General features: G+C 40.6%; 1 protein-coding gene across 12 annotated transcripts in view; it reads left to right on the top strand.

Annotated features, from left to right (window-relative positions):
• The window catches only part of fgd4a (FYVE, RhoGEF and PH domain containing 4a), a 64,497-nt gene that overhangs the window by 5,365 nt on the left and 37,104 nt on the right, over positions 1-22,028 (top strand). For 2 of the 12 annotated variants that reach the window (XM_088997095.1, XM_088997096.1), the window contains exon 1: positions 5,034-5,375. The exons of 3 other annotated variants lie outside the window; for them this stretch is intronic. In XM_088997095.1, the coding sequence (XP_088853221.1) occupies positions 5,240-5,375 (136 nt within the window). In that variant the 5' untranslated portion in view covers positions 5,034-5,239. Of the gene's footprint in view, positions 1-240; positions 676-5,007; positions 5,376-19,100; positions 19,255-22,028 lie in introns of those variants that run through there. 7 more of the 12 variants (XM_088997098.1, XM_088997093.1, XM_088997092.1 and 4 more) reach the window with 6 other exon arrangements.

The following is a 22,028-nucleotide window of genomic DNA, read 5'->3' as shown; positions in this document are numbered from 1 at the left end:
GAAGCAAACAACGAGAACGAGACACAAAATATTTTCAGTGTGCAATACAGGGTCTGTCTCAGCCTTTCCACATGCGTTTCCTGACTACACTGTGTGTTGTTTTCCTTCCTCCTGCCATTATCAAGTTCCATCCAGAAAACTACGGTTTTCAGTTTTACCTTATTTCCAAGGTCGGCCTGCACGGCTTATTGAGGATGGCATTCAAGAAGAGGAAGATGGGAAGCAAACTGCAAAACTGTTTTCCCCTGGAGTTTTTGTAATCGAGGACATCCCCTTTGGTGGAAGACAGAACTCTGTCAATGTGTTGGTGGATTACGTACCTGCCTTTACATTGTGTGAACGGAGCATTTTGCTTAAGGATGTAGCTCTTTCTTCACAGGATGAGGAGTGGAACATTTACCAGAATGGAGTTCACATTTGAATGTGTTTTTTTAACTGGTCTTCCAGCAAAACTGGACTGCTTGGCCACCAATTACTTTCATCTGAGAGGTTACATTTACGGTAGATGATCTGAACAAGGAGGACAACCAGCGAGCTGTCGCAGGGTGGCGGCATTTCAGAGTTTGTTCTCTTCAAAGTAAAACAAATTTGGATTGACAATGAAGCGGCGACGCAAGTACTGGTTTTGGAGACGGAACGGTAAAAATGCAAAGATGTGTCTGCTCTGCTGTTATGGTAAGATCTAGAGGTTTTATTTGATGAAGATTGGAATGAATGTTTTGTGAAGTTTTCCTGTTTCCTACAGTTTAGTCTTATGCACTTTCTTTATGATTGTATTGCTTTAATTTGAGTGGAATGATTGATCGGTTGCAGGGATGTGGTCTCCCTGAAACGAGTGGAAATGATCATCTACCTAATTTGTGTGTGTGTGTGTGTGTGTGTGTGTGTGTGTGTGTGTGTGTGTGTGTGTGTGTGTGTGTGTGTGTGTGTGTGTGTGTGTGCGTGTGCGTGTGCGTGTGCGTGTGAGTTTTATTGGTTAGGTAGTGCTGCTGAGTGGAGCAGTGAGTCTTTTACTAATGTGAATGTTGAGCAAAGGTTCTGATCAGTTGATTCGTGAGCCATGGCATTCATCTCCATGTGGACGAGCTTGCCAGCGCAAGCACGGTCTGCGGGGGCACGCTGGATAAAAAAGCAGTTTGTCTACAAAACTGCCTGGGAACCATTCCCCCCATTGGCAGTGTTTTCCAGCTACTGCGGCCCTTTGGCCACTGTCCCTAAAGTACCGTTACCCAACCATATTTGTGTTGTTTGTGTGTTTGTATGCAGCGTTAAATGGCACACATCTTTGCCTGGTTGTGTGTTGCAGTGGGCACCTTTTTTATGGAGGTGTGTTTTGCTGGAGTTCTCGGTGAAGTAACCCTTCCCCCCCAAAATATCTCTTCCTGTTTAAAGAGCAAAAGATAGAAAACACTGAAGCTTTCTGCTTTCGTTTTCTCTGGCAGGAAGGAAAAGGCTGGGAACACTTGCTGGCCAGCTCGAGGCCTTTCACCACGCCTATTGTTTTAACGTGGGAGTGGATGTCACGTGTAGTGAAGTGACACCCCCCCTGTCCGAATCTTGTATGCTCTATTAATCGTGTTGTCATTAGGACTTCATCTTTGAAGTAGATTTAAAAGGTTACACCTATATAATCAGCACGCCACGAGCCAGTGGGTGGTGTTTAGGAAATGGGCGCACATTTACAATTCTGCATGAGCACAATGGATGACTGTGACGACACACCATATAAGTCATAGCCTCCGGCTTTTTCTTTTTCTTTTGTTTTTTTATTCCACTCAAGGACATGTGACTTTTTAATTGATTTTTAGTCCGATGTCTGGCTTCCACGGCAGCCCATCTGCAATTAAGATATTTTCAAATACAGACAGTAAATTTCTTACACTAATTTCACATCAATTATGTCCAGACAATTACAGTCCAGCCATTGTAGCTTCAGGCCTACCCATTAATACTTTACTTAAAAGTGTGATTCTTTTTAGACTGTATTACCTCCAAATGAGATTTCACAGGTGAGATTGGTATGAAGTGCTCGCTTACATTTGATTTTGTCAATATTTCCTGCTGAGAAAGATGATAAAAGCCCAAGACAGCATGTGAATGAAAGCAAACAGGAATCTTCTCGCTCAAATGCTCCTCAATAAGTAAATGGTTGAATGCATTTTATTATCGCAGCTTGGGTCTCTGATTGACAGCAGTGAGGATGTAGGCGTGTGTCCCGGGCTTATTACAGGAACCAATCCAGTGCAGGTTGTGTCTGTGATGCGGGGGCTTCCCAGACTCACCACTTGCCCACTGTCAGTCATTCCCCTCTGCACGTGCATCTGCATGCATGTGCATGTGCATGTTGGGAGTGGTGCCAGCTTTCAAACAAAACTAACAATTCATCATTGAGGCTGCTAAACAACAGGAGGAACAAATATGAAAAAAGAATGTATGTGTAGTGTGTGCATCATGTCTCATGGATGTGTATCTAAGATGCATGCGATCATATTACCCTTTATAGATACAATTAATGATGTTTGTTGAAGACCCCTCTTGGCTTTTAGAGGTGTGTTGGGTAATAGCCTACAGACATGCTACTTCAATCCTCTCATGACCTTAGGCATAAAACTAAAGATGGATCAGAGTGATGAGAGTGTGGCGTGGCCAAATAGGCTGTGAGAAATTCTCTCATTTTTCACAGCTGGCTTACTTCTGATGGACTGAAAATCTAAAGAATGTTGTGAAATTCTGTGTAGAAATAGAAGATGGGGCGTGGCTTACATTTGTTGTACTGTGTTGTGCTTTGGATTTGGAAGAAAAAAACACCCACTCCCACCCAAAAAATAAAAATACATGGCATATGCGCTGAATATAAAATAACTTCACAGAACATCAATGACCTGTCATAATTAATATAATCTTTGAGTACATTAGAAATGAGTAGTACAGAAGAGAATACTTTGCTATGAAGTGTGTTTTGTGCATAATGAAAAAAAAGCAGAGAATGATAAAAAGTGTAGCTACCACCGCTGTATCCTCATTGAAGACATAAAATTTACACACATTTGCAGCTTCTTATGCAAAATATAGCAGGGAATGAGATGGCTGCATTATGGTCATGGGGTAATCTTCAGAAGTGGCTTCCTGCATGCACACCACAATGGTAAAAGTACTTTTCCGGATTAGATCCAAACGTGTTGGATGTAAATATGGCCATTGTTCACAGTGTGGAACACCATACATGTTTCATTCACGTTCCTATGGAAAACAACAATTTTCAAGTAAAAATCTTGCATTTTATTATAAATGCAGATGTGATGTGCTCAGTTAATTTTTATATAATGTTAACCGATTATTGCCGTCTTGTCATAATCTTATCTGGGGAGGATAATGGGAATGTGGTGGACTCTGCATGCGACTCTCATGATCAAAGTAATTGTTTCAAGAGACAGAAATTGCAATTGCATGGTTTTTCTGCGTATGTCTGACCTGACTTGAGAATTGACCTTGTGGTGCTCATTAATACCACCCAGGAAGTAACACTTTATTTTCTGTATGTAGCAACCAAATTTCCTGACTGAAGTTTACACACACATGCACATGCACGCACGCACGCACGCACACACACACACACACACACACACACACACACACACACACACACACACACACACACACACACACACACACACACACACACACACACACACACACACACACACACACACACACACACAATTTGTCCAGAGACCTGCTGGCACAACTGCAGATTTAAGGTCGGATTGAAATCTGGATGCATCTTGTACTCTTCCGGGCATTAATTAATATGTAGCCTAATGAGCCCTGCCTCAATGTGTGTGTGCATGCACGTACGTCAGTGGGGCAATTAATATCGCACCAAATAATAATACTACTACTACTACTACGACTAATAATAATAATAATAATAATAATAATAATAATAATAATAATAATAATAATAATAATAATAATAGATTACAGTATTAGCAATCAACGGCAAAATAGGACGTTGAAAGTAAAACATGATCCATTTCAGGATGCTACTAAACTTGTAATACTTTTTGATAGTTGAGATGTTTCCCATTTGGAAATAATGCCATTTGCAGGATCAATACTGTTTACCATGGGCAAACTGTCAACATCATATTTTCAATATTTTCGCAGGCGAGTTTCAATAGTTTTGGTATAAAAGAAAATGGCTGCCGTGCCTTGTGTAGTATTAAATCAAAACACGATGGTCCTTCAGCTACATATTACTTTTGGAAAGGGACATTTTTTGGGATTAATTGTTGCAAATAGCCATAATGCCAAAGATAAACAGAAAAACATGGACATTGACTTTTTGTTGTAGTTGAACAAAGGTTGAATAACAAAGGTTATGTTTTCAAAATAATATCATGGGCCAATATGTATGTACAGCAATATTTTGAAGCTCATGATTTTGGTTTAAATGTGAATTGTATAAATTTAGATGAGATTAGATGAGAATTTATTTGACTCACAGTGGAGAAACTTTTGAGACAGTTTCACTGTATTCCATCCATGGATCATCCATGGATTGTTTAAACACTATGGATATATCCATCTACACAAAGCGTAGTTTTGTGTAGATGGATATATCCATAGTGTTTAAACAATGGTTAATCTGCCATTTTGGTTGCATTTGCATATTTCTCTCTGGCCAATTTACGTATGTGTTCAATTTAGCCTGAAATTTAAAGCATATGATGACACACGCCGGCAACGCCGCTGAGGGGCTCTGAAGATGACTTTGTTCTCAATCAGATCAATTCTTCATCATCTCTGGTTGTGCTTCTCGTGTCACACGACCCCCTCTTTTCTTAGGGGGTTGGTTAGCGAGGCGTTTCGCATCTTCTGTGTCGTATGGCCAGAAGCAGTATCCAGGGGCAGCAGTTGAGTATGGTCATTGGCTTCCTCCCCTCCTCCCACACAATGGGACTGATTGTCCACGCAACACTCACGCACAGTGGGGGCTTTGCTCTGCTTGCATGCTGACTGGCGCTCCCCCACCATATGCCCCATCTCCAGCGGCATGTGATTATCTTCTGTCCCCGCGGAGAGGAAGGGCAGCATAAAGGGAGAGAGAGCAAGAAAGAGAGAGACAGAGATGAGATATTCAGCTGAAGGGTGAGTCAGTGTCACCAAGCCAGCAAGTGAGAGGAGGGGAGGGAGTGACGGAAAGAACGCAGGATGCAAACAACGGAACCAGGCAGTAATGCAACAGCAGGCTTTATCTGCCCACCTGCTCTGTAAGGGTGAACTGTTATTTGATTTTCTTGTTATTATTTTCTGGTGGGACTACATTTTCCTCTCTGAAGCGTACTGGGTGACTGGACACAATCTCCAACCAGGTTAGTGCTTCCTCTTGGCATACACAACATGGTTAAAGGGCGGTGAGATGAGTGGGCTGACATCTGAAGCAGCGGCGCACGAGAAAGATGTTGTCTGTGTAGCACGCACACACACACACACGCACGCACATGCAAGGGGTCCCTTTTGATGAGACTGGTGGTTCATGAAGGGGGGTGGTCACACGTGTTGTATGTATGTGTGTTGTCAGATTAGTCTCTCAGCTGCAGATAAATGCACTAGATATCTGCAACACACACACACGCACACGAATGCTTTTCCATTGTAGAGGCTGCTGCTGTTTACCTCGGTTAACTGTGTTCCCTTTAACTGGAACAGTGTTGGTCCCTGGTGTCCTGCATGAGCTGTGGGAAAATATGCACTGTTAAGTGTGTTAGTCCAGTCGTGTGAGTGTGTGTCTGTGTATGTGTTTGCATCCGTGCATGCGTGTGTGTTTACTGTTGCCTGCTACTGCTGAGCTGACTACAAACTGATTTAAAGTCGACTGATTTAAAGTTGAGCTTTAATCATTGTTGAATTATCAGCGTTGGCAATGATGCATCCTTCTTTTAGCTTTTATTTATTTCAAATTCTAAAAGAAATGTGTTGGTTTACAATAACTAAAGTATGGTGGTGTTGGCCTACTGGTTAGAATGAGGAAAATAGTGTCCGTCACTGCCATGGCCTCAGCCATGGCTCAAGCCATGGTAGACGACCTGTTTTGCTCTTTAGCACCACCAGGATGGCATGTTACCACATAAATTCTCTTTGTACCAGCATAGATTCAGAATTGCATTGAAATTGAAATTTGCTAAAATAAACAAAATCATCTTCTCTATAAATGGATGTGTCCACTGAATGGAATGTACGAATTTCAACGTGACCTTCGCACAGTAGCAATGTTAATGTGTTCACATTTATGAGAGGGTCACTGTTAGTAGCAGAACAGCCTTAAGACTACTTTTTCAAAAGCAAATAAATCTGCATTTTTGCAATTTTGAACAAACCAGGCTGACTCAAATGTGCTGTTTTAGTCGAGAAATATATTCATGTAGTTCTTATATCACTTCATCGCAAAGCTCACAATCTCATTTTATCCTAAAGGGGCAATGAGATCTATGAAATCGCAGGTCATGCCAGAAACAAAAATAGATGTGATGAAGGGACTCAATACTCATCCATATCACAGAAGTTAATTTATGTACTTCTGTCTTGGTTAAAAAGAACTTGTCTTTTCTATTTCCTTAATACAGACATTTAAATCTTGGGCATTGTCTTCTTTTTAAACTGAAATCAAGCAGAAATAAATGTGTTGCCTTGAAAATAACAGATATAAACTACATATGTTTGGAGCCGAATGTGAAGCGGTCAGGATGAGAATCAGCACATCCAAAACAGAGACAATGGTTCTCAGTCGGAAAAGGGTGGAGTGCCCTCTCCGGGTTGGGGAGGAGATCTTGCCCCAAGTGGAGGAGTATCTGGGAGTCTTGTTCACGAATCGGAGTGATGCGGACTTTGACTCGATCTGTCGTGGTGAAGAAAGAGCTGAGCCAAAAGCCGAAGTGGCTCATTGCGGCTCAGAGTCTAGCCGCTTCTCCTCCACATTCAGAGGAGCCAGATGAGGTGGCTGGGGCATCTGATAGCATGACTCCTGGACGCCTCCCTGGTGAGGTGTTTCGGGCATACCCCACTGGCAGAAGACCCCGCGAACGACCCAGGACACGCTGGAGAGACTATGTCACCCAGCTGGCCTGGGAACGCCTCGATATCCGCCAGGAAGAGCTGGAAGAAGTGGCTAGGGAAAAGGAAGTCTGTGCTCCCCTACTGAAGCTGATGCCCCCACTACCCGACCTTGGATAAGCGGCAGATAATGGATCGATGGATGATAACCAAAACTGTATCTCAATTTAGAATAAACACGCCTGTAAATAATGCTTCACATTTACCACCAAAACAAATTGGAGTACCTTTAAATTAGTCTCCTTTAAACAGCCATTGAATTTTAAATACAGTATTATGAACAAAACACTGAACAAGAATCATATTTAGAGCCACTTTAGCAATTTCATCCGTCACCCGAGGGTCAATGAGTTCCAACATACCCCCGACATGTTTTCAAAGAGGCCTGGTTGGGAAACACTTATTTGAATGGCCTAATCTAAAGTGGTGTTGAGGGGACAGGATTAATTATTATGCTCGGAAGGCTGCGATGGTTTGGTTTAGCCTCAAGGAAGAGGGCGACGAGGCCTCACTCTCAGAGCTGGCCCCTCTTATTTGAACAAAATACTGTTCACAGAAAAGTAAAGTTTTTTTTCAGTATCTTCTTTTGGGATGACACACACTGCTTGTCCAAATATTTTGCAGTCATCAGATTTTGAGCGCCTGTCCGTCCGTACATCATATAGTTCAAGTCTGCCAACTTTGATGAATATTCGTCAGCAAATATGATCATGATATCATCGCAAAAGAAACAGTGATAAAATCATTTAGCTATGTTTCATCTTTTGCACTTTTCTTATCTTCTGTTGATATCGTCAAAATGCTTTGTGGTTTCACTAGGATGGGGGAAATAGACATGGTATGAATTGAAATGTACATATGAAAAAGAGAACGTATTTCTCAAGTGAAACTACGAGAGGGAAGAAGGCAGCCCTATCGCGGTGAATCGCAATGTACATGCAAATAGAGATGATATCTCAGCAGCCACGTGTGCATGCCAAGTGTGATATGTCATCACAATAACCATTACCATATACTTTTTCTCCCTTTTACCTCATTGAGTTAGTTGTGTGCGTGTGTGTCGTGCTTCTTCCTCATTCTGTAAAGGCTTAAGTAAAAATAAAATGCAATGTAATGCACACTGCAAAGGCACCGGCGCCTTCTTTGGCAATGAGTCAAGTTGCTATAGTGTTCTCTGCTTTGTATAGCAGTTTGTCATTCTGCTGAGCTCTTATGGTACCAACCTGAAACACTGATTCTGTTTAACATCTTATTCCCCAACGATGTGTCAGTTGAAGTGTTGCACACACGTGTGTGTTTTGTGTGTGTGTGTGTGTGTGTGTGTGTGTGTGTGTGTGTGTGTGTGTGTGTGTGTGTGTGTGTGTGTGTGTTTGTGTTTGTGTGAAACAGGTTCCAAGACTCAAATACTGAGTTTAAAGACCCATGTACCAAAGTTGGTCACAAACCACATACAGTGTAATGATACTGTAATATTTAAAACAAAACATATTTTTATGTCATAACAAAAACCTCAACTGAAATAAAGTGTCAGTTCTGTTTTGACATTGTTGAAACCCATACTGACCCTTGTCGTAATCATTTCCGCATTTGGAGTACGGAAGCTTTGTAACTTCCAGTCACTAGTTTAATAGAATATGCATCAAACTCGCAAATACACACACACACACACACACACACACACACACACACACACACACACACACACACACACACACACACACACACACACACACACACATATTATATATATATATATATATATATATATACAGTAAAGTTGTGTGTATATATATATATATATATATATATATATATATATATATATATATATATATATATATATATACAGTAAAGTGTGTGTGTGTGTATATATATATATATATTAACAGTAAAGTGTGTGTATATATGTATATATACATATACAGTAAAGTCTCGTTATATCGATATCGGTTATATCGATAGTACTGCTTATTACGATACTATTTCTATGAACGCAAGGAGAAAATTTACATGCCGCAGGATCGGATATCTTGATAGTCCGGTTATATCGATATTTTTTTCACATAAAATGAACCAAAAACTGAAATTTCTGTGCATCACAATCTTCCAACCAGAAATAGATCCTGAGCTGTCATGCAAATAATTCACTCATTCAGCTTCTGAACTGCTTTATGATCATTAAGATCACGTGGGCTTTTGATGCCAATCCCAGCCATCTTCGGGCACTAGTTTGCAAAACACCAGTAGTACACCCTGAACCGGTTGCCAGCCAATCTCAAGGCACATGGAACAACCATTTGCGCTCACTGACACCGCAGGACAATTTGGAGTATTCAATCAGCCTGCCATGCATGTTTTGGGAATGTGGGAGGAAACTGGAAGACTGGCAGAAAACCCACACAGAGAACATGCAAACTCCACTTGCGTTTTTTTTTTTTTCATGATAATACATAGATGTATGCGAAAATGCACACTTTAAGACTTCCAAGCATTGAGTAAAAAATCTTTAACTTACAAAATACTGTAGTGTGGTGTACTCTGCCATGTTTACTGTAATTGCTCCCATTGAATTTCGTGGCTGAACCACCAATGCAAAGCATCGCAAACCTGTTTTCATTCTTCACTATTTCCCAACAAAAAAATATCAGGATGGACAAAAAAAAGTCTTTATTTTATCGATATCTTGCAACTGTTTGGGAAAAGCCAAAGGCTATATGGCAAACAAGCTACCAGACAGCGAAATGAATGAGAGACACATGTGATGAGCCCCAGAGAAAAAGTTTTTTACATTGCTGTCACTATTTAAATCTAAGATTATTTTTGTTTTAAATAGGACTGTGGCATGTCACATGACAATTGAATCGGTGAATGTTTTGCTGCCTCAGATCACTTCACTCATGCCATGTAAGATTAGTCCTTTGCTGACATTGAGGGTTCAGTAAATCCATAGCAAAATGAGTGATTTACAAGTAATGCAAATTAGCACATGAAAGTACATTGTATTCCAGTATTTATAATCAGTAAGGAAAATCACCATACACTGGAGCATAGCAATGGACCGCAAATATCTCACAAACACACCCTGGTGCACAAACAGCATTCACAAAAACTATTAAAAACTAACTAAAATTAATCTGAACTGTTGTTTCCCAGCAGATAGCGGTCTGTGTACAGAGTATCAAATGGCAAATATAAATGTGTGAAATAAAAAGGAAAATCAACTTTCCAGCCGTTCGAATGGTCCAAATCACTGTTTCTACATTGATTTCCTTTCAAATTGTGGAGCGAATAAATTTCCCAAAAAGCACTGCACAACTTGGAGGACTTCAACTACAGTAAAGTCTCGTTATATCGATATTCAAGGGAGTCCGAAAAAATATCGATATAACCGGGACTATCGATATATCCGATCCTGCGCCGAACTGCATTACACAAAAGCCGCCAAAAGAGGGCAGCCAAGCGCCATATAAGAAACGGAGCTGGCCATTAGCTCTCTTTTTTTTTGGAGATGTTCCCCCAATGTTGCCTCAAAATGGCACATATAATTATTTAATGATTGTAAACATGTATGCTTTAATCTTCAGAACTACAGTGTATTTGAAACATATTCATAACTGGATGTGTAACAAGAAAGCATATTATCCGAATCTGAAGCCATTGTTTGGATTCACAAGCAATGCAAGACGTCTTGGCGTGAAGTCATTTTTATTTGCATTTGAATAAAAAGTGACATCGGCTGTCCTTTAATACACAGTATGGAATGTTAATAATTTTCAAAATCATCACGCTTCAGCAGACAAAACAAGAAACATTGTTGCAAAAAACGATTGCATTCATATACAGTACAGTGGGCATGTACATAACACAACAGGGAAACTGCAACGCTTACATCTTACTGTATTATGTATACAATTTAAAAAAGTCATCAATCTTCTTCTGCTTCCCATTTTTACCTTTTAACACAAACACTTCAATCTCGTCTGCTACACACGAGCTAGCGTCTGAAAATGAAAATGGCTCTGCTACACGGGTGCTGGGCACGTAACCAAGTCACCTGACCAAGTCGACCAATGGCGCGACTGATGGCGTGTCACGTAACCAAGACACGTGACCAAGTTGACCAATGGCGCGACCGATGGCGTGTCACGTGACAAAGTCACACGGCCAAGTCGACCAATAGCGCGACCGATGGCGGCTCATGTGACCAAGTCGACCAATGGCGCGACCGATGGCGGCTCACGTAACAAGACACGTGACCAAGTTGACCAATGGCGCGACGGATATATCGATATAAACAAAAATGGCCGGCGGGGGATGAAAAGGAGCACCGTAATAACCGGATTATCGTCATAACCGGGTATCGTACTAAACGGTACTAATTATACGTAAAAAGACTAGAAATGTGCAAGGGAAATGAAAATAGTATCGTAATAAGCGGTACTATCGATATAACCGATATCGATATAACGAGACTTTACTGTATTTGTATTATAATTACGATAACCAGTAGTAGATGATAAAGCTCTAAACATTTACTCGGTTGATTAAAATAATTGTCAAATAATGTTCATTCATTTAGATTTTTTTCTGTAACTCTCAGCTTGTTGTTGCCACAGACTTGGCCTTCAGCAGAAGACTTTTCTCCGCATTCCAGTTCTGTGCTGAGAATGTGGTCACCCAAGCTTTTAGTCAGAGATGCACATTCATCCTCAACCCAGGAATCTTGCCGGACACAATGATCCTTTTTTAGTTCTGTCTGTAGTGTTCAATGGGGCAAAACATTCCCTCTGTATTTACAGCATGTTTTATGGATTAAGTGAAATCTGATGAATTCGGAATAATTATTTTGCAATTCAAAATCAGCGAAAAAATTCAGACGTGCAGTGTGCAGGAAATTTCATCTGACAGGCTACAATTTTGTACTTCTCAAAATCACAGTTCTGAACAATGTACATGCATTTCTCTTCATCCGTTCCATAGCCTAAAACGTCATCTATGTCACTTCAATGCCTTGTGATTGAAAGATGACCCCTTATTGTTGCCAGAAGGTCAGTAATGAATGTTAATATGAAGGTACAATGCAGAAGCTAGTGGTCTCATTTTAACACACAAATGTATGTGGGAAGGCACTCATTCCTCACTCAACATTTGAAAAAATGCAGGAAATGTCAGTCACTGTCAACAGAATAGGAGTCTTCCATGTCCTCATCAACCTTCCACAAATGTCATCTCCTCTTTCTTTGTGTCAGCAACTTCATGGCTTTTACTCTGCATTGAATGGACACCATCGACAGACGAACAGAATTTCTCATGAGGTTATTTTAGGAAATGTTCCAAACTCCTCAGCAATTACTTTTGCTTCATAGATGGTTACTATTTTTGGATGGAAATTGAAAAAGACTAAAAATGGCAATGCTTGAAATGGGTCAGAACATGTGGCCCCGTGGTCAAGCGGTTACCGCGTCAACCTCACAGTGCAGAGGTCATGGGTTCAATCTCGACATCGGCCCTCCTGTTTGGAGTTTCCATGCTTTTCCTGGGGCTTTTATGTGTAAATGTGGGTTTTCTCCGGGTACTCCGGTTTCCTGCCATCTTCCAAAAAACATGCATGGCAGGCTGAGTGAAACCCTCAAAAATTGTCCCTAGGTGTGAGTGTGTGCGGCTGGGTGTTACCTACCTAGTGCCCGAAGACGGCTGGGAGAGGCTGTGAGGATACAGGAGATCAGAAAACGGATGGATGAATGGATAAGAACTTGTTATAGCATTTAATTTCAGAGTGTCACTTTCACTTCAAACACTCTGGACCTTCTCATTAAAATGCTCCTGATGATTAAGCCCAGTTGTTTATTGATGAGAAGTCTGCTGACGCCCATAGGATTGTGCTGATTGGATGAACAGTTAGTTATTGATTGAGATACTTTCACGCTGCCGCCGGGTGACTGTGATGTTTTCCGCAACAGACTTGTAGGTCACACGAAGGCGAAGCAACGGGGTGACAGCAAAGAGGGAAAGAGAAAAGGAGGAAGTACGAACAGAGACTATCTCTACTTTCTAGCTCCGAAATGGGCTTTTTACTGTTACTTGTGCTGTACCATGAATCAATCTGTTTTTCAACCAAAAACAACCATGAATTCCACTTTTAAAACCTGTTGATGAGTTTGTTAATTTCCTTGTGGACTGGGCGTCTGGATTTTCACACATATTCCCTTTAAAAAGTGGACAAAATTCAAATTTGACCATAGCTGAGTCTGATTTTCGACAGAATTGAATGGAGATAGAAACAAGGTCGTCATTTTGTGTAGCACACTTACTGTTCTGTAATAAACCAACTATGAACTGCTTCCAAATGAAATTACAAATGGTGTTATGTAATTTCAAACGGCATTCTTCTGTACTTTAAATTCATTTTGGAAAATGCCACTGGACATATCCCAATCCTTAATTGATCATTTATTCCCCCCTTTTTTAGGGGGCGGGGGACGCAGGTTAAGAACCACTGGTTTAAGCGTTGCCTAAAGCCGTTATTATTTGAGAGCTACTTTTAAACACAGACGAACTTGGTAACCTGCTAAAACAAAAGCGTGCATTCAGATCATGCTAAAAGCGTTTCGTCACAGACTGGCGCTCGTGCAGGGTGCGTGCTGCGTGCTGCGAGACGGTTGACTCAATTTTAATGCAGCTGCAGCAGCAGCCATAACATCAGTTCTACCAATACTCTGTATTAAAAAATGCCTGGAGCCGTTATTTCGATGTGGGGCGAAACAAAATCGCCTTGCTGCTTTCCATACATTCTTGTCAGGAAAATCTCTGGCATAAACATGATACCATCATGAAAGCATTCATCCACAATAATGTTTTCATGTTCAGAGTCAAGTATTTGTTTGGTTTATTATTTGTGCAACAATCAAGAATTCGACAAAATTCTACATTTCGCTGGTGGCTTCAGTTCCAATTCAGTGATGGTGAGAAGAACTGATTAGCAAACTCCCTAGTGGTATTCTGCATTTCACCCAAAGTCATCCTACATAGCATCAATTTCACCCCGTTGAACACGTAGAGGATCAGCAGTATAGAAAATTATTGAATAAATGTTAGTTGCAAATTAATAGGCAAACACTGACATTGTTTCTCAGTATTTGTTTTCACTCAATAGAGTATGTAGGGATGCATCTGGATAATTAAAAACTAGGGCCAGTTGTGCCTGTAAAAGGTGGCAAATTCTAAAATGGATGGGGCCCGATTTAACTAGATTGTCAAAGTATCCAAAAGTGATTCAAATAAATCAAAATACATTCATTGGAGCATAATTGCAAATGAAAAACCATTATTTTAGTAAAATCTATTTTTTTAATGTCAACAATAATTTTAATACAAGTCAAAAACATGTATTCATACATAACATAAACAATTTCAATTTTCTTTAGTTACGACACAGTCAATCCTGTCCTATTTTGATATTCTATGGTATTACACAGAAGAAAAGGAGTACAGACTTTGCACAGTATTTCCTACTAGTGTCTACTTACTAGTGTCTACTTACAACACATTTCTTTACTTTGAAGATTTCCAATGTGCCTCTCAACAGCTCTGAAATCATTCTCATTTTCCACTACATTCGAATCATTAACAGCATTTTCCTGCAGCGAATTGTCGCTGATTACCTATTTTCTGAAGGTAAATATTTGCATTCATTGAGCTGGTACAGTGAGACCTCAACTTACGAACTTAATTGGTTCCCAGACAGAGTGTGTAAGGCGAAAAGTGTGTATCACAAAAAAAAATCAGTTCCCAGGTTTCCATAAAATATACTTTTCAACTAAATAAGCCTCAAAACTACACACAACATACCTTATTCTATGTATAATAAAAGTGCTATTGTATTGTAATGAAAGAAATACACTGCATTGTATCATAAAGTCACTTTATTTACATTTGTGATGGTCATTTATGGCTTGATGGAATGGCGTTGGAGGTCGAAGGACAAAGGGAATTGCTGTTTGGAAAGAGAGGCGCATTACATGATGACTGTAATTAAAGAAATAAACTGTGCTGTAAAATAAAGTTTTATTTACCTTTTTGATGGTCGTTGATGGCTTATGGAAGGAGAGTCACCTTCCATAAGGACTGTTGGTAACTTAACCTCATATGCTGTTCGGTCATGTGCTTCCGCTGAAGATCACTCCGCCAGCCGTGGTGGGTGTGTATTATGAAAATAGTGCTTATTATAAGGTTTAATTTTCATAAATTTGACGTTTGTAAGACAAAAAGTTTGTAAGTTGAGGTGTTTGTAAGTTGAGGTCTCACTGTATTTCCTTATTCTTGTCTGTTCAATTTAAAGGACAAACAACACCATTTTTTTGTTTGCTAACTGACAACAGAAAAACGTTTTATAGCATCTACAATACCCAAAACATGCAGGCTGATATTTTTAGTCAAATGCAAAACACCAATAAAAATGGCTTAAGGTGTGCTAAAACTAACAAATTGAGCTGCGAATTGGGGATTTTCAGAAAGTCCCGCCCCCAGTTTGTGACATCACGCCAAGACGTCTTGCCTTGCTCGAGAATCAAAACAATGGCTTCAGATTCGGAGAAGATGCTTTCTTGTTACTCATCCAGTTATGAATATGATTCAAATAGTTCTGAAGAGCAAAGCATACATGTTTGCAATCGATTAAAGGAGTCCTTCCATATCAATACGAACCGTCAATGATAGCAATGTAGCGTCCCAGACAAAGGCAGAATATGGCGCCCAAGCTGATTTGTCTGCTGGGAATTTGTGTCAGAGAATATCAAATAGTCTTGGTGCAACACACGATTCACCATTGCATTATTTATGTGTTTTCCTTCTAATTTCGCCATCAACACGGATCAACACGAAGTATTGAGACCAAACAAAGTACCGCAAAATGCATTGTGTGTCGCTTTCTCGGTCAGGGGCGTTCCCTCCGTGACGTCACGGTATGTATCGTCACCAACTCAAAAACAAGACTTCCTGAATATTCAGTGCGAGTCTTAAAACGTAAAATATAGCTATATGCGGTGGAATCTTTGTAAAATACGCTCAGTAGAAGTCACTTGAAGTGATTTTACAAATTATTGACACAACTTGTCTGGGGGCGTCGGTTGTCCTTTAAAAACGAGAATATGTTTGTTTGCTGCCTGTTTTGTCTTTTAGCATTTTCCTCCTGTTCTCATGGTCCATCTTGCAACCATCCGCCATGTTTGATGTAAACACTGCAATGCACCATGCTTCAGTGAATATTTAATTAGCTCTTTCGGCGGTTTCCGGTGGATCACAAAAAAGCTCGAAATATCCTCCTCCACGACTTTGGAATGCAACAAAACAAGTCCAAGGTGATTATGGCTAGATATCGGTAGGGCAAGATGGTAGATGACGAAAATCAAAACTTCTGAAGGAAAACGAACAGTTTTCAATTAATGTTAAATACATTTGTGTTTTGAGCTAATTTAACAGAAGTATGTCATATGTGGCGCAGATCATGTAGCAATATATATGCGCTGATCATAATAGACTTACGACGGTACTGGCGCAATGTAGTTACAAAATTGCGCCAGCCCCTGTCAAAAGGCGCTGGCGCAAGGGTGTGGCCCAGGTGCTTCCCAGGAAAATGTCTCTTGACAAATCCATCTAATTCACCTGGCTTGCTTGCTTTATCCCTTTGTTCTTGTGAAATGCAGTGCAAGTCGGCATTATCAATATTCCAATATCAGCAAGAAATTGTGTGAGAGTTTAGAGGGAGTGCCTCGAATCCGTTGTTTTATGTAAATAAGATAAATCAACCAATTCTGTTTGCCCCGACACAAAGGGTCTCATCTGGTGGTTTAAAAAGCTCGACAAGGTCATTTCATTTTGACTTCATTATGAATGGGGCCTACCCATAAGTCTTTGGTAATGGTCAATTTTGTATGGGTAGGAGAGTGGGGACATGGCTCCACCTGCTCTCATTTGATAACCAAGGTCTCTTGTCTGTTGGGTACAAACACACACACATACACGCGCACACACACACAAACACACGTGCGCACACTTATAGTATCCACAGCATGATCTGCAGTGTGTGTGCCATATGTGTGTTCCCCACATTCCTTTGTGTGTGTGCTTTGTGTGTGTGTGTGTGTGTGTGTGTGTGTGTGTGTGTGTGTGTGTGTGTGTGTGTGTGTGTGTGTGTGTGTGTGTGTGTGTGTGTGTGTGTGTGTGTGTGTGGGTGGGCAGGGTAGGTGTATAGTGATACCTCAGCTTACAAACTTAATTGGTTCCCAAAAGGCGTGTGTAAGGCAAAGTTCGTCCGTCAAACATTTATTTCCCATAAGAAACCATTAAAAATGAGAATAATCCGTTCCTAGGTCACCATAAAACATAATATTCGACTAAATAAGCCTTACAACTACACAAAATATACCTTATTTTATGTATAATAAACGTACTATTGTATTGTAATTAAAGACATAAACTGTACTTTATAATAAAGTCGATTTGTTTAACTTTGTGATGTCGTTGATGTATTTGCCTCTTGATGATGTCTGAGTGAAGTTGCCGTGCTTTCTCGGTGATAATACCCTCACTCACATGGTCCCCTGCTCGGTGCTTTTCGTTAATCCAAATCAACAGAAGTTTTTCAACCTCTTCTGTTGCCTGAGACCGTTGCCTAGACCAGTGTTTTTCAACCTTTTTTGAACCAGGGCACAGTTTTTTACATTGGAATTTTTTTTGCGGCAACCACGAACCATCTCGCAGGAAAAAGGCATTCAGTGACGTGTTGCCACACGGACGAATATTAAATTACCCTCCCAGTCTTTTCAGCACGGACACAGGACAATGACATAATATTGGCAGAAAATGATTAATAAATGTTTGTAAAATTTTAAATTTGAAAAAGGGGCATTGGATAGTTTCTCACGGCCCACCTGATGGTCTCACACGGCACACTAGTGTGCCGCAGCACCGTGGTTGAAAATCACTGGCTTAGACAACACAGAAACGCCCTTAGCCACACGTAGCAATGGTCGACTTAGCATACTAGTACTGGGACCCTAAGTCACACAAACGCACACCTCGTTCATGTTTTTCGATGATCTCCTTCTTCTGCTCAACCATAATTTTGTTTTATGTCCTCTTCAGCTTAATTTAAAGCCTGTGGTGGAGTCTTTTTCAGTCCTATAATAGCAAAAGTACTTCATTCGATAACAAACCATGTCTGCACTCAAAGAAAATGGTTTGGAAAACTAGTCTGCCAGCCACCCTTGCGCTGTTCGACCGTGTGGTTTGGTGTTCATCCGCCAAAAACTAGTCCGCCAGCCACCGTGGCGCTGGGTGGTTTGGTTTGTCCGCCGAAAACTCGTTTGTATCCCAAGATGAGATTCTCGCGAATTTAATGTTTGTAAGGTGAAATGTTTGTGAGCTAAAGCGTTCATAAACTGAGGTATCACTGTATAGGTATATGATATTGAGTATTGTTTTCCTTAGGTTTAGGGCAGAGTTGAAAGTAAATAAGTAAATTGAGTAAATTGTCAGTAAATTGAAAGTAAATAAGTAAATTGTCAGAATAAGGGTGGTAGCCATGTTTACTGATTTACCATAATTTGTAATTGCTGTGGTTGCACTCGAAAGACAACTTGCCTGCATAGATAATTTAGTACATCATGGATCATTGCGACATTACAGAATGCCGTTAAACCATACTTGTTGGGGCTCGCTTATTTTCATCTTTCCACGTGTGAGCGAGTACTCTCTCAGCTACCTTCTTGATGATTCATAGCACCTCAGAGATTTTGCCGTCCGCTTCTCTGTCCCTCATCGTCTCTGTTTCATACTCCCACCTGAGATTTGTCTGTAATTTATTCTTGGTGAAATATTCAAACTGAAGTGGTTGAGGGCAGTTTCACCCTCCTCTTTTCCTTGTCACGCATGGTTTCTAGGAAACCGGTTTGTAAAGTGACGGATCAGGTACTGTGATGGTAAATACATTCACCGAGCCGTAAAGCCAACCTGTAGTTGAAGAAAACTGAACTATTTTCTGGAGGACAATTTCACATGCTTCCAAAATTAGCACAATGGAGGATCATCATGTGGAGTTCAACATGCGGAAAGCGCTGCAGTTTTGGAAAAACGTGTACTCAGGTAATGTGGATTTTTTTGGGGGGAAGGCAGGGCAGTTAGAGAGCTGGCCAGATTACAAGCCTTTAGTGCTTACTGTGGGTACACCAGAGCTTTTAACTTTAGTATACAAACCAAACACATGCTTCATTGTGGTTACATTCGAGCCATTTTAACATATATGTTCTTGTGAGTGTAACAACACAGAAGAGTGGGCAGCGGGATTTGCTGTTATTTGGGAATCTATTGATGTTTTTCTTCTGCTCAAAGTGCGTATGTGACCACTCACCGTTAACATGACAACTTAAAAAAGTTAAGTGCGAAGCTACTGTCATGAGGAATAGTCCTCACTCCACACCAGCTTGTTGCTATGGAGAAGGCCGACACAAAAAAAAAAAAACACTTTATCAACCTCATCCATGTCAACGTATGAGATAATAGCTAAAACTCGACATCGGTATCCACGGGATTAATAAAAGGCACTCAAGGATCCCGCTCTATTAAAAACGTATGTGCTAAAACAGGCCAAACTCCAATGTCCAAACACATAAATGTGGAAGTTGGGCCGCTATGCAGACAGCTAATTTATCTTATTCTTGGGAGGAGCTTATGAATGCATAAATAGAATCTCAATTCTCATTGTTGGGTATTTACAATATTGAGGATATCCTTAGATTTCTGTTTTATCCTGACCGGGTCATTTCTGCACAATTGGTGCTGAACTTTTACCACAGTAGTATTATAGGGGTGTTCATTGATTCATTTGATTGTTTATTTATTTAATGGATTCTGTGTTTGTTTCATACAAACATTTCATTTTGTTGGGACTTACCCACTTTGCCAGCGTAGGTTTGTGATCGACAACTCAGTGTTGTGTGAGGTACAAATTCACGTTAGGTTGTTGAGGTAGGAGCTGAATTCATTTGTATACCAAGGACAATGCCCTTAGGACATCCTGCCTAGCAATTTTAGAACAACACATGATCTGCTTCACTAAGTGTGGGTTTCTACATTTGGTTTGGAGCAGAAAAGGTCTGGGGGAAACTGGTCCAATGACAACTAACGTACATAAAACAGCTCCATAATTATTAGAGGGTGCAGGTTTACCTCATGTTGTGATTGTATGGTTTTTATGTTTTGGAGATTTCATTCAACATCATTGCTGTTTAGTTTACTGGCAGTGAGACTAAATGACTAACATGCATGAAAGAGGACAAACAGGTTTGAAATTGAGTAATTTGGCATCATGTTTGTCATCTACTTCCTACAACAGAGAGCTATTTTTTTCCTCCACCAATACTTTGGCATCTCCCATGGCCTCCGTTATCATTTCATCAAGTTTGACGTTCAACTAAAGGTTGCGTAATAGTAATGATTAAGCTGAGATCCATTTTCCTCTAAAACCAATCAGCAGAATTTACTTTATATCTCGCCTCGAGTATGCACACCTGTCCGTCATGGTCATTTTTGCTGGTCGGTTCGCCAAAGGTTGTTTGTTGAATGTGAAAACAGGATGCAAACCAGTAGCCAGGCACCAAAAGTCATGGCCACTATGTTTTCCCCTAGATTTCATACCGCTTGTTCCTTTGAGTCCTGGCATTGTGACACTCCCAACACTTCAGGAAACAATAGGAGTTTAATGATCCTGGTCCCTTAGCAGAGCATCTGGTGGGAGTGTCACACATTAGTGTGTTTGTTCTTTCTTTATGCAAATGTTCTCATAATATGGATGTATATAAGCCGCTTTCATGTGGTTATAGTAGAATAAAGAATCGTACTGCCTGTGTGTTTGTGGACGTACAGGGAGTCCAGATGGGGGTTGGAGAAAGATCTAGTTTAATCCATGAGCCAGAATATTATACCCCCTTCTTTACACACACACACACACACACACACACACACACACACACACACACACACACACACACACACACACACACACACACACACACACACACACACCCTAACTGCAGGTCATTATTTTGACTTATTCCATCTTTCTTGTCCGCAACATTACTATTTAAAAATAGGGGATTGCACATATATTTCCAAGTGGCAAATACAGTAAAGTCTCGTTATATCGATATCGGTTATATCGATAGTACCGCTTATTACGATACTATTTTCATTTCCCTTGCACATTTCTAGTCTTTTTATGTATAATTAGTACCGTTTAGTACGATACCCGGTTATTACGATAATCCGGTTATTACGGTGCTCCTTTTCATCCCCCGCCGGCCATTTTTGTTGTTTATATCGATATATCCGTCGCGCCATTGGTCAACTTGGTCACGTGTCTTGTTACGTGAGCCGCCATCGGTCGCTCCATTGGTCGACTTGGTCACATGAGCCGCCATCGGTCGCGCTATTGGTCGACTTGGCCGTGTGACTTTGTCACGTGACACGCCATCGGTCGCACCATTGGTCAACTTGGTCACGTGTCTTGGTTACGTGTCACGCCATCAGTCGCGCCATTGGTCGACTTGGTCAGGTGACTTGGTTACGTGCCCAGCACCCGTGTAGCAGAGCCATTTTCATTTTCAGATGCTAGCTCGTGTGTAGCAGACGAGATTGAAGTGTTTGTGTTAAAAGGTAAAAATGGGAAGCAGAAGAAGATTGATGACTTTTTTAAATTGTATACATAATACAGTAAGATGTAAGCGTTGCAGTTTCCCTGTTGTGTTATGTACATGCCCACTGTACTGTATATGAATGCAATCGTTTTTTGCAACGTTTCTTGTTTTGTCTGCTGAAGCGCGATGATTTTGAAAATTATTAACATTCCATACTGTGTATTA

Source organism: Hippocampus bargibanti, linkage group LG05 (genome assembly GCF_051943395.1).
Source record: "Hippocampus bargibanti isolate YZ-2025 linkage group LG05, ASM5194339v1, whole genome shotgun sequence".
Classification (NCBI taxonomy): Eukaryota; Metazoa; Chordata; class Actinopteri; order Syngnathiformes; family Syngnathidae; genus Hippocampus; species Hippocampus bargibanti.
This window is presented reverse-complemented; position numbering and strand designations above follow the sequence as displayed.